This window comes from Mytilus californianus, unplaced genomic scaffold, assembly GCF_021869535.1.
Source record: "Mytilus californianus isolate M0D057914Y unplaced genomic scaffold, xbMytCali1.0.p SCAF_2, whole genome shotgun sequence".
Lineage (NCBI taxonomy): Eukaryota > Metazoa > Mollusca > Bivalvia > Mytilida > Mytilidae > Mytilus > Mytilus californianus.
This window is the reverse complement of record NW_026262668.1, coordinates 73,669,959-73,684,149: the sequence shown is the minus strand read 5'-3', so window position 1 is coordinate 73,684,149 and position 14,191 is coordinate 73,669,959. Positions and strand designations below refer to the sequence as shown.

Here is a 14,191-nt window from a genome sequence, read left to right as displayed (position 1 = left end):
CTAACATGAGTTAAGTCAATGATGTATAACTAAGTAAAACTAAACATTGAAATACAGTGAATTGACTTACAGGTCTCTCATCTCAAAGACCCAGTATTAATTCACAGATTAAAGATATACTGGCAAGTTTTAGCCATATTTAAGACAACTAAGTTTGTCATATAAAAATAATTATTTTGATTGTTTCATAGAAGTCTTAACTTACTGCAGTCATTGAATACTTACTTGATCCAAGCTTCTTCATCATCAATGTCTCTCAGGAACTGTTGCATGGTATTAGCTTCATTCAGTCTATTACGTCTGATAATGGATAGTTCTTTAATCCTGTAAAAATTCATTTAAAATCAAATATAACTTTATTTTTATTACTAAAATGATATCTTGTTTATTTTCTCTGCAAACATTATAGAATTAGAAAAAATATTTGCATAAAATGAGTTTTGTTCTGAATATTTACTAACCTTCCATTTGGCCATTTCAAAATTTGACTCTCAAAAATATGTCAAGTTGGATTTCCACTGTCGACGATGTCAAAAATAGATTAAGGTTATCTTGGGATTTCATATATCCCTTTCCCCTTCCACCTAAAGTTCCAAAATCAAAATGTACGTAGATAGACTGACAAAGGAATAGAAATTACTATTTCTCGATCCCCACCAAACCCTTTAGTTTGCAGGGGATAAAAAATCAAACAAAAATAAAGTTAACCTTCAATTTATGTTCAAAGTAAAAAATTTATTTAGATTTAATCTGACGTATTGTATTTCATCAGAAAATTTAAAAAAAAGGTTTAAAACTGATGAAAAGAGAACCACCATATATCCACTCTTTTCTGATGGTATTTTTTAACAGAAAACTTACTTGTCATATCTTTCATTGATAGTTCTCTTCCTAACTTCCAGACTTTCAGCATCCCATACACCTCCTTCAATAAACTGATCAGCCTGACTGTTCAAATCTTTTATTCTATCCTACAGTAAAAGAAAATTAAATTAAAAAGTGCATGTAGGTTTTTCCTGAATTGATTGTACAAGGCTTCCAAAGTCACTTCAATAATAATATGATGGTGGTAACTGTGTCCAAGGCTCAGTCTTCAGCAATAAATGAAAAAATCAATCAAAATTTTATGCATGGTGGGATAGAATAACTTAAATAAATATTTAAATACTATTTTAGATCTTCAGAAAATATATAATTTACATTTATGTTGCATCCAAAATATATCTTTTATTTTTGTACTAAAAGATAGTATATATAGTCTCAAGTTCATGTTTTGTTGGGGTATGATTTATAACACTGTAAACTATTCAATATATGCAATTAAACTTTTATATTTAATAGGATTTGAATGAGTTTTTATATAGAAATAATCAGTAATGATTAGAATTTGTGAAACAAAAATAACACTACAAAACTATGGCTATTTTTCAAACAACTGTGTTAATGGTATACATACCAGTAAGATAAATGTGTAAATGTTTCCAACCAAATAATTGTAAACAGTAAGACTTACCTCATGAGCAGCTACATCAGCCTCCAGTAACTGGCGTTTCTTGTTTGTAAACAGTAAGACTTACCTCATGAGCAGCTACATCAGCCTCCAGTAACTGGTGTTTCTACTGTTTGTAAACAGTAAGACTTACCTCATGGGCAGCTACATCAGCCTCCAGTAACTGGTGTTTCTTCTGTTTGTAAACAGTAAGACTTACCTCATGGGCAGCTACATCAGCCTCCAGTAACTGGTGTTTCTACTGTTTGTAAACAGTAAGACTTACCTCATGAGCAGCTACATCAGCCTCCAGTAACTGGTGTTTTTTCTGTTTATAAACAGTAAGACTTACCTCTTGAGCAGCTACATCAGCCTCAAGTAACTGGTGTTTCTTGTTTGTAAACAGTAAGACTTACCTCATGGGCAGCTACATCAGCCTCCAGTAACTGGTGATTCTTGTTTGTAAACAGTAAGACTTACCTCATGAGCAGCTACATCAGCCTCCAGTAACTGGTGTTTCTTGTTTGTAAACAGTAAGACTTACCTCATGGGCAGCTACATCAGCCTCCAGTAACTGGTGTTTCTTGTTTGTAAACAGTAAGACTTACCTCATGGGCAGCTACATCAGCCTCCAGTAACTGGTGTTTCTTCTGTTTGTAAACAGTAAGACTTACCTCATGAGCAGCTACATCAGCCTCCAGTAACTGGTGTTTCTTCAATAGATTCTGTACTGAAGCTAAATCTTTACCATACTCTTCTGATGCTAACATCTGCTCTACCTGTAATTAAGTCATTAATTATTTGAACTTGTTTTTATTTGAAATTTGTTTTTTAATAAAGACAGCAAGCTCACAACCTAGTCAACCCCTCTTAATAATCTGTGGGGGCAGTTTTTACTATTGTTTGTACTGAGTGATCGATTACCTAAAATGGCTGCTGGGTATGAATTTTTGTTATGATTGACTACATGTATTTGGATTGATAATTTTTGTCAATTTATTTCCTCATATCTTACGAGATAATATTGCTTGGGCATTTGTCCTCTATTCTGCCATTCTGCTTTATTTCTTAATGTTGCTTTACATTTTTCTCTCTTTATTTCAGATCATTCCTAGACAGAATTGTTCCACTATATTTCAAAACACATTCCAGTAGCTTACCTCACCAAGCCAGAATTCCATGTCTTTCACTCCAGCATTGTATGTCTGTTGTCTGCTTGCTTCTTTCAATTTGTCACTCTTCTCAGCAGATTTACCCACAAGTGTTTCCCACTGGGAAGCCAAACTTTCAAGTCTAGCTTGGACGGCATCTTCTGATCCAGCACACTGTTTCTGGTCAATCAAGGCTGCAATACATATCATTTCAATGTTAATGTCATGCATATGAAATGCTTTTAGAATGAAGCTCTTTGTTTTTTTTTATAAACATGCACATAGTTGATCCACAAATAAATCTCTTGGTTTGGATTTCAACTCATTTCGTTCAGGAATATCAAAATATGATGATGCTAACAGATTCATCAAAACGAGCTGAGCTAGAATTAAAATAAAACCTAAATAAGAAATTGTAAAAAGGGTCCTAACCCAACACCATGTAACACTTAGGAATTGGGATGACAAAACCACACATTATAAGCTGGGGAGATGCTTTGACTGTAAAAGAAACATCACTGAAACCGACCCCAAAAATAGATGAATTAAAGTATTATCATTTTTTGATACCAGTTTGGTGATATTAAATAACATACAAATCTTTTTAAAGATAACTTTTCACTTTCTGGTAACAAGTAAAAATAAATCAGACAAATGAGCAGCGCCATTTCAAATTGGTTTATACTTACTTTGGGAACCTGTAGGTAGATTGAAGATGTAAATTAACAATAAGAATTAATCAAAAAAAAAAATAGTATTTTTTAAATGAGAACCGGAGAAAATGGCAAAAAAAACATGAAAAATCATCATTTGAGAACAATTTGTTTCATTAACATTTATTGCTTTGTTAAAAAGGGTTGCATGTGAAAAAACCAAGCACTTGATGCAGATGTAGTATTCTCTTGCTCACTGTGTTGGGATAGTACAATGAGTATTTTAATATTAAGCATGTCTGGTGAAAAAGTCCTACAAAACACAGGATGTAAGATTAGATAAATTTAAGTACATGTAGTTATCAAGATTAAGTAAAGTAAACAAGAATTCACAGTGGGAGCCAAGATTGTTAAAAATTCAACAGCACGTAAGTATAGGGCATAAAAGTAGTGTCTATTGATACTATTTCTAAGTTCCAATATAATAATGTAAACCCACCTTGTCCAACACCAAGAAGAGATTGGAGTCTGTCTGCATTGGCTGCTAGTTCTGCCTCAAATGCTTGATGTTTCTGGTGTTTACTCTAAAATACAAAATTGTAATGAAAGATTTTTTTTTCTAAATTAAATGATTATAGTGCATTCTTATTTTGAGAATTGTTTAAGCGCATGATTTTTTCAGCTGGATTCCTGAAGATGATATGCTTGCAAGTGAAAAATTTCTGGGAGAATAATAATATGTGAGGTATGCTTATTTTGAATTTGTAAGTTTAAAGTATTTTTCAGTTGATTTATTACAAAAATAATATTGGTTTAAAAGACCCATTTACCTATTTACTGGAAATATGTAGATGTAAATGTTATGTGCTATAATGAAAATGTACTAAGTAGGGAAAAACACTAGACCTGAAAATAAACAGTAGAAACTGATAGCATTATTGCTATACTACTGATCAATATGCATTATTACCTGAATATTACTGGGATCTTTGTAGGATTCATCTGAAGCAATCTGTAACTTTTCTTGGAGCCAATTTTCCATTTCATCAGCATCCCTTGAAAACTGCTGCAGGGTTTGAGCCTCTCCTAACTTGGACCTGTTATCTATCAAAGCATCCTTTAACTGGGTCCATCTGTAATCAAATAGGCTAATTTAGTACAAAATTGAAACATTTTTTAAATAGCTGTTTTTAACATTTTAAATTCATTATAATAAAAGAACAGTGTTCCAATGTCCCTGTTACAGCACATATTTTATCTGTCCAAATGCAGTAACTCAAATAATTTTCAACTTCAACTTCAAAGATCATTCAGGCATCCAAGACATTGCTCATATAGACATGAAAGTGCTTACAATGCAATTTTTCATATCATTGACCTCATTGATCGGTACAACTCCAGTAAAAATAGTTAATCAGCGCTGATTCCTAGCTCATCCCAGACATTGCTGATTTAAACCTTTGATACATCAAACAAGAAATGTAGGGGTGAGAGCACTTAAAATGCAAATTTCTATATTATTCAAATTTTGAAAGGCTACTAATCCCATAAAAAATAGTTGATCGTAGCAGTCTTGATAATGACAAGAAATTAAGGCATATATATATATCAACAATTAAATAGCCAACAATAATGTAATAACAAAGGTTTGGCCTTAAACAGTCACCAGAGATTGTCAAAAATGCAGCTGTTTTCCAAATCTATGCATTAATACATATATTACCTATCTAAGACCTGATCTCTCTTGTCTGTGATAGCACCACTGTCGTAATGTTCTCCTCCTATCAACTGATCAGCAAACAACTGTAAAGCTTGTATCTTCTCTTGCTGTTAAATTTACATCAAATTGTATATAACATATGTTATAATTAGTCCCTTATTACGGTTAACTAACACCTGATTCTTACAAATATAATCCTTATTCCAATTAAACGATACAGAATAATGGAAACAGTACTGTATTCTTGAATAATCAACAGAAAATAATATTTTTTTAAATAATACATTTCATATCTGAATGTAATTGATAGACTTGTAGTAAAACTAGTGTAGCATATATTTTGCAGTACCTTTTTGGTGTTTGTGTGAATATGCAATATCCAAGAAAATATGAAATGTTAGTTAATATCAGAATTGATTGCATGGAAACATATTTCCTAGAATGCAACTATAACTTTAGCCATATTACTTGAAAATGGAGCTGAAAACTGCAGTTAAAAATGGTGTCCTTGTCAGTGGTGAAAATGCTTCATTGTAGAATAAATCCATGAAAAACTGTAAACATGAACTTTTTGCATCAGTGTTATTTTCACTTATTTTACATTCATGTCATTTGCCCGAAAAAATATCTCCCACGTGAAATTGTTTTTAGACGACAAAATTATAGAAATGAAATGAGAATTTGTTTTTGATGCATGAATTTAACCTCAGCACAAAATGTATATGCATTGAAACTGCAAAAAAAAATAGCCAGTGAAAATATCAACACTTAGAGTCCATAAAGTATTCATTAATATGCATGCCATAATCCTATATCATTCAACAATCACCTGGCTACTAATGGCTCTGTCAAAATCTTCATGCTTCTTAATGAGAGATTCCACATTATCCCCATCCACTTGGTCACCTGATAAGAAAGCTTCACGGGATTCCATCCATGATTCTGCTTGTTCACAATCTCTGTAGAACAACTGTAGTTCCAAACACTGGTCCAACTTCATCCGTCTTGCAATCCATGCTCTGTAATTGACATAATGAATTAATTCAAATGGGTTAAATAATAGCACTAGGGAAAAAACTATTGATCAAAAACTCATTTACTGAAAGGCAATATATTGTCAATAATTCCTCTTACACCATAATCCATACATTTGATACCAGATTTTCTTTGAAATGATCAGTTGAATTTGAATTTTATCATAAAGCTGTTTTGAAAAATTTGATGGTACTGAAATCAACACTTCCTTGGTGAATAAGCTGATTATTGAATAATTGAGATACATTAATCTTTTCAAGTTATACCCAAGTAATGTTTCATTCTGAACACCTGTCAGTGTCTATATTTCTTCACAGCAAAATATGCCTTAAACAAAAACTTGTTCATGAATCAGAATGTAGTGCTACCTTACAGTAGACTTTCTGTTGGATTCAACTTACTTTTCAAGTTCTTCTCTTGCATTAGCAAGCTCATCTAGTTTGGTTTTAACATCATCACTAGCATAATGCTCATTGTGAAGAAGTTGCTGTCCAAATACTTCAAAGGCTTGGAAAGTTCCAGATCTAGCATCAATCTCGGTACGATGTTCCTATAGTTGAAAAACGAAACAGTAAATACCAACATACATAATTGATACCATCCAAGTTACTTAAAGGTTTTATAATCAATGAAATACATGATTGCTACAAACAAAGATCAACATTATTTACAGGCAAATAGAGGAATGGGTATTTCATACAATAATTTTTTAAATAAACTGCTTAAGAACTGAATAAGGACATCAGGAGAAAACTACTGTACCTAATCATGAAAGCTGGTTTCTGAACTGTAAGTCCTATTCTATGATAAAGAATAATTCAGGACAAGATTTAGGTGGAAATAAGGTAAAAGAATCTTGCACAGTTTTAAGAATTCAATTTCTCAAAGATATCAAAATATATGATGATTAAGATATTGTGGAAAGTGAAAATTGAAACTAAACTAGATTGTGTATATCTGACGAACTACAAATCACAAAATGTATAAACAGATATAAGGAAGACACTGCTGCATGCTGGTTGGTTCTGGATGTCCTAAAGAAAGTAAAAATCATTGGTTAGATCAGTATCTAGCTATGTGTTAACTTGTAATAACCAAGAAAAGTCAGAATTCTACAATGATTTTTTAAAGATAGGTAATATATGTTTCTTTTCCATGTCATTTGTAACTGCAAACACTTGCAGTGTACTTATCGTAGTCTACATAGTGTAGAACAGAATTTGGTATGACTAACATGCAATCAGTTCTATTGCAAAACACACCATAATATTTGGCTTCCGTAAAATGCTCTACCTTTTCAGTATGTATGTCATAACATATTCATAAAATGTCTGCACTTTCAACCCATACGATATAACTAAAACCCAAGATATCCAATTTTTTTTTTTAGATCTTGAACTATCAAACCATAGAAGCAAATTCTAATTTTGATTTTTCTTATAACCATCTACAAAGAATTCTGAAGTTTCTTGGACTGATTTACAAACATCCCAAGATGCACAATAATGCTTTTGTCTATAGAATCTTAGCTGGTTAACTTGAAAACGTACATAAAATTGACCTGTTATTCAACACTCATATCACTCTTTAGGGTATAAATCCTACATGTATATATGCATGCCTCTTTGCTGTTGTCTTAGTTCATTTTACTTAAAATGAAGAACAACAGATCTTTATTTAATACACGATCTTGTTAAATAAGCCATTTTTTTTATTTCAGTAATTTTAATACTGATTCATGCACTCCAAACAATTCATGCAATGGACAAAGGTTTCTAACACTATTTACTATGAGTGGTAAGAAAATTGTGCATGTTGGGTCATTTGCATTCAAACCTTAGAATACCCATACATTTAAGGTCTCCTTTGCTATTACAGTAACTTGTCTCTCTTTAAGATGAGTAACAGACACTCACTAAATCTCTTTAACCCATTCTGGGTCAAATGTATAAGAAAATTTGTAAAGGGTTCCACAGAACCCTGTGTCTTGCATGCGACTGCTGTGAGTGTAAAAGTGTAATGTTGACTGCCAAACTAAGTTAATTTATCAGACAAAGTTTTGTAAAAATGCATGAAGGTTTGACAAAGTTATACTTGTCTTAAGAACTTTAACCACTGACATTAACTAAATGTTAACCGTAAAAATAAATCTCTTATTACAATTCCTATAGAGCACAAGATTCCATTCTTATTTATATGAAAATTAAAACTTTGATAAAAGGTAGGTCAAGCAAAGTAAAAAATTGGCAATGAATGAAATTAAAAGTAAAAAATTTAATCAAGAAATTTCTGCAAGACCAACCAAAACAAATTAAATTTGAGTGGCATTATCTCTGTGCAAATATTATCAGTGAAGTATTTTGGAGAATTTATTATTATTTAACTTGTTCTGACACATATACTGGTATAATCCGTATATCATCATTTCCATTGAAGATCTGTATCTATATAAATTTATTATACAATACATGACTGAGTGACAATACATTAACAAACTGAAAGGCTATTTCTTGAGATTAGAATTGACCACACCTAATATGATAATATCCACAACACTTTAAAAGTTCATTTTCTTCAATGCTATATATCATGATTTGTAATAAGCCACATTACTCTATTTGGATTATTTCAGCCAATCAAAATTAAGGCAGTGGTTCGGCCATTGTATCTGGTTGCTGTCTTTTGCACAAATGACTGGTTGTAACCAATTCAATAATATGTGATACTAGTTAGTCCAGCCAAACTAATCCTAAATTTTCAAAAAATTGAAAATAAGCCAATGTTTTGCCACCATACACATTTTTCATCAGTTTTTAAACTTCGCTCATTGTGAAATGACAGTATTTGATTAAAAAATGATCAATCCCAAGAAAACACCTTTCATAGAGAGGGGTTAACATTCAAAATCTGGTACAGAATGACACACACGCAGGATCTAAATTCTGTATCTGAAACAAACAAACATGTCAATCATAATGCAGACACGCCTCCAAGATGCATGACACATAGTCACCTCCTCAAGCTCGTCCTCTCCAGGGAGATTGGTGATCCCGTAATGGCTGACAATCTCCGAACTAAACATCTGTAATACGACAGGGTATGTTGTAGGTTGTTGATTTGTTATTGCTGGCACTGCCTGGAAATGTTAGAGGAAGCCTTGCCGTACTTCAATAATAGAGGACATTACACCTTGTCAATGCATGATGTACAACTTACACAAAAACAAAAAGCTTTTGATCATCTGCTTGTACAATTTCAAGTCAAAAGCATTTTTACCTTATAATACTTTTTCATACCTACAGCTTTTGCTTTCACCTATTTCTACAATCATACTGGTAAAACTGTTGAATTTACTTTCTCATTAAAGGTAGCTGGGGTGTCTAAATGTTCAACGATAGATTTTTCTTTTAACTTCTATAAAAGACTTCTGGGTCAATGTACTTTCAAATTTCAATATAAAAACTGGGGTCAGTGACCTTGTTTTTTTGTTAGTTAAAATACATCAAAATTAACGAAATCAGTTATTTTATATTGGTTCTATAGGAGAAACTTAAATTTTTCCTTTTAGAGAAAATGTTAAACAGAAGAATTGGTTTAAATTCAATGAGAGAATTGCTTTTCATAAATACTTTTGAAATATCAAATAAAAATAGAGGGTCACCTGCCTTATTTTCTTGAAAAACCCAGAAAACGCAAATGCTCCTATCAAATTCATTATAATTATTTGCCCATGATTTTAGATGGATTTTTTCTGAAAATTTTAAATATGTTTAACGAAACTTTAATTTTTGATAGTTTAATCTTTAAATTTAAAGTTTTAGATGTTTCTGTTATATATTGAATGATACTTAGTAAAATAATTTTAATCCACAAAAGTATTTTTGCAACATGACCAGAAGGGATGCTCTTGACAGAAAAAGACACCCGATCTACCTTAATTATTCATTTTGTCAACTCATAAAATAACAGATTTTAGGACATTGTACAAAATTTGAATACAGACTCTTCTAATCATAGGTTTAATCCTCTATGCAAGGACAATCTAAGCCAAAATAAATATGAAGAATTCCATTTTTAATTTTGATAGAGAATATCAGTCTTTATCCTATAAATCTGAAGACAAATTCTACTTATAGTAGAGTGTAAAATTAGTATAGATCTATATTTTTGTAGGCAGACAGTCTTTTTTAGATTGTTGTAATACCTTTTTAAAAAATGTCAGCAGTTCAAATTAAGACTATTTAGTGAAATAAACATTTCATTCATAAACATTTGAAATGGACCATTTCACTTTTATATAAAATAGGCAATTCTGCATTTAATAATTATTAGCTATCAAATATGTCTTACATTTTGAACAGATCTGACAAAAATAAAAAGTGCAACTTTCCAAAAAATGGTGTCATATATTATACTGATAAAGGTGTCATTTTGTTTTAAAGATGATTTACTTTAAGACTCAGTATAATTTCCTTACAAATACTTAAAATAAAATTTATAAAAAAATATTATAATAAGGCTTATTAGCAGACCAAAAATGGAAATATATACTATAGTAAAAACCATGGAAAATTGTTTCAACAGGTAAACAGCAATATATACCATCCAATGAGAAACCAGATAAAATAAATAACATCAGCTTGATTTCATACAGATACATTTACCTTTGTTTTATAGCACTGGACAAAGACAATGCACATAGCAGTTTAACAAAACATTACAATATCAATTAAAAGGGGGAAACAAGGCTTCCTAACATTTACCAGCTTTTAATTTTATTTTTATTAAAAAAAACATCTCTCACCTTGAAAGCATTAACAGAATTTAAAAACAAAAAGAAAATGATAAAAAGCAAGCAATAAGCAAACTAAATCTATAAAACTACTTCAACTGAAGAAATAAAATCATCTACCAAGAACTGTTTGACTTCGCAAGTGATAAAAAAAGCCAATACCAATAATGCGAAAATGAATTAAAAATACGGGAAATATAACTGCTTAATAATAAAACTTCACTTTTCAAATAAAAAACAAAAAAGCCTTATATATATGACAGAAATCAATAACCCTTGATTCCATACTTGCAACTTTGAACTGCTATTTTTAGTACTAAAAGCCAAAACAATAAAAGCTCTGACTTAACACACATACACACAAACCATACCTGATGTCTTTCTAACAGAGCTTCAGCTCCCGTCACATCCTTGGCTAATTCATCTGATGATACAAGTGTCATCATGCTGTTAATCCATGATGTTAAATCTCTGAAAATTTTTTTGAAGAAACCCTTATTCATAATTTTTGTCTTCAACAATACAAAGAGACAACAGTTATCTACTGATTTAAGCACATTTCTTTCATCACATTCTCCTAAATAACTTGCATAACTATATGGCTCTATGTCTAATGTTAATAGCTGTACAGTGACAATGTAAATATGGACATATTCATTCCCTAACACATTTTTTGGTTGAAAGTTGGTTTCCATACAACATCTATTGTTTTTAATGGAATTCAGTTTGTACTGCTGTATTTCACTTTATAATCCATCCAATGAGTTGAGCAAGAAAAAAGTTAACAGGGCCTTTGACGGCACATTTTCATATGCCCCAAAGCAAAAATATGTTCCTGGACTCAATTTTACCCATAGAAATTTATATGCAAGTGTCTTAAATACCCACTTTTCTGAAAAAGCCCCTATGTCAACTTTAATATTATATTATATCATAAATCAATGAATATGAAATTTTAAGGTCTACAAAGTTGAAACAATCATTACACACCCCTGTTATCTATTTTCAATCTATTAGCTTAATATTAATTACCTGTAATCACTAAGGAATCTTTGAAGATCATAACTGTCCAGAAGCTTAGCTTTACGTTGATCAGCCTTAATGAAAAAATATCAAAACTCTTATAAATATCCTTTGTGAATAGAATTTCAAACACAACTAATTACTTGTCTACACCATTAAGCTAGAACCAAATAATGATTGGTTGATTATTATTTGCTTAATGTCCAGTGGCAAATATTTCATGCATATTTACTATTTAAAATAATTAACAAAATATATTAAATGTTTTTTTAAATAAAAAAATAGTTGTCCTTATTCAATATGAAATTATCAGTAAATTCAGACATATTTGAATAGAATATAAACATTCAACAGATGCACAGGATCTTGATTTCAACAAAATATGTCTCTTCCAAGATTATTTTGGGTAAAAAATATCTAGATTTGATTTGATTTCTGGTGTTTTAACGCCACTTTTAAGCACCGCTTTTGGGCTATTTTGTGGCGGCCAGTATTTATTGGTGGAGGAAGCCAGAGTGCCCGGAGAAAACCACCGACCTTCGATAGGAAAACTGACAATCCTAGTCAATTAAGATTGGAGTCGAGTGCAACCGCACGAGCGGGGTTCGAACTCACGAAAAAAATATCTAGAAATCCAGAACCTAACACTAAAGATGAACTGAAACACTAAGGATCAAAAAGTAAAATCAAATCCAATTTAGGGCTGTTCCATTAAAACATACATGGTACCCAGGGAAGGCACTTTAAAAATGGGGTAACCACCTATAGAGGCAAATCAAAATTTCACTTACATTTTCACTATGCAAAAACATAGACACCCACCCATAGTTGAGATTTGAAAGTGCCTTCCCTGTGTACCATGTATGTTTTTATGGAACCGCCCTTAGAAACCAAAGCTATGTGTGATGCAAAATATCATTTCCCTAATTTTTTTAATTACTTCATATTTCAATTCTATTTTATGAACTTTTCACTTGACACAACCTTTTTGTTTCAGTTTTTTAATTGAGATGGTTTTCCACAGTCTAGTGTTTTGGTTTGCCTTTCCAATGATATACATGTATACTCCACTTTTCCTATCATTGAAGTTTCATGATGGTTAATTATGAGACATATTTTAAATACTATATTGTTTTTGGGATATTACTTATCAGGTGTTTCTATAAGGACTATTCCTCACCCTTGCAGTCAATGTATTCCACTGTTCATTTATCTGTCTCTGATGTTCATATATCTGTTCAGCCTGTTCTGGGTGGGTCTGCATCAAACGTTTAGCAGATTCATCTAAATCTCTCACCTACAAAGTTAGAGATATCATAAATATATAAAATCTTAACTATCTTATATTTCATATCATCCACAAATGGTAGGAAGTCTCACACAAATCATATGTATTAAACAAAACAAAAAGTATTTCACAATGATGCTAAGTAAATAAAGCTTTGTGTAGAACAGCAAATAATCAGATTTTTTTTTTACATTGTTCTACATCTACATTATCATTGCCCTCTTTTTCTTTCTAACAATGTACAATTTGAATCTTTAAATAAACTTTTAAAAATTATACTCATTTTCATTTGTTACTTATTTTCAACCCTTCTCGCTATATTTTACAATAAACTGCACTAATTTATCCCAATTCATTTGCATTTAAAAAAATATATGCCCATTGCACGTAGACATACAAATCAATTACATTGACTTCAGAATGTTATTTTTTCCTGTACAAACCTTTTCACCAAGGGCAGATAAATCCCTCTCTAGAGCGTCATGTTTACGTTGAAGAGCTTGAACACTGGCAAGATCATGTCCAAAGTTGTCATTGTTTAGAGCAAAATCTTTCTCATCAATCCAATCTTTGGTCTCATCAACATCTCTGTAAATAATGACATAATTATATCAATTTACAAGAAATACACATGGAAAGCTTCTACAACTTCATTTTATAGAAATAACCTTCCTAAATTTTATAGCAGACATAATTTTGGTCTTTCAGGAAAATCTTTTTTAAATAAAAACAGAAATTGGGGTTATCCTACAAAAAAGATCATTTTCAAGCCAGTCACAGCCAAACACACTGCATTAATTATGAAATAAAACCCAAACTGAAATCACAGAAGAAAATCCTGTCTGTTTTTACAACCCTTTATTTCATTCTCAATACTCAATAGAAATATCAAACCTCAACTAGAATGTTTCCTATTTAAGTTTAAGGCTGATACAGGACTTCAGATAACTTGAAAAGGGTGGTGTTATAAAATCTGTATTGAACAAATCAAAAATTAATGCATGATGGTTTTCTGAAAGTCCTTCCCTTTGTTTTTTTGC

At 31.3% G+C, this 14,191-nt stretch overlaps 1 protein-coding gene across 13 annotated transcripts in view; it reads right to left on the bottom strand.

Moving 5' to 3' along the window:
• LOC127728021 (spectrin alpha chain-like) overlaps positions 1-14,191 on the bottom strand; it is a 66,199-nt gene that overhangs the window by 11,256 nt on the left and 40,752 nt on the right. For 8 of the 13 annotated variants that reach the window (XM_052235157.1, XM_052235160.1, XM_052235161.1 and 5 more), the window contains 14 exons: positions 13,595-13,739; positions 13,044-13,160; positions 11,873-11,937; positions 11,212-11,311; positions 9,062-9,184; positions 6,450-6,598; positions 5,843-6,032; positions 5,017-5,120; positions 4,264-4,426; positions 3,793-3,877; positions 2,650-2,834; positions 2,164-2,268; positions 862-971; positions 226-324 (listed from right to left, as the gene is read on the bottom strand). In XM_052235157.1, the coding sequence (XP_052091117.1) occupies positions 226-324; positions 862-971; positions 2,164-2,268; positions 2,650-2,834; positions 3,793-3,877; positions 4,264-4,426; positions 5,017-5,120; positions 5,843-6,032; positions 6,450-6,598; positions 9,062-9,184; positions 11,212-11,311; positions 11,873-11,937; positions 13,044-13,160; positions 13,595-13,739 (1,740 nt within the window). The remainder of the gene's footprint in view (positions 1-225; positions 325-861; positions 972-2,163; positions 2,269-2,649; positions 2,835-3,792; positions 3,878-4,263; positions 4,427-5,016; positions 5,121-5,842; positions 6,033-6,449; positions 6,599-9,061; positions 9,185-11,211; positions 11,312-11,872; positions 11,938-13,043; positions 13,161-13,594; positions 13,740-14,191) is intronic. The other 5 variants (XM_052235167.1, XM_052235169.1, XM_052235170.1 and 2 more) reach the window with 2 other exon arrangements.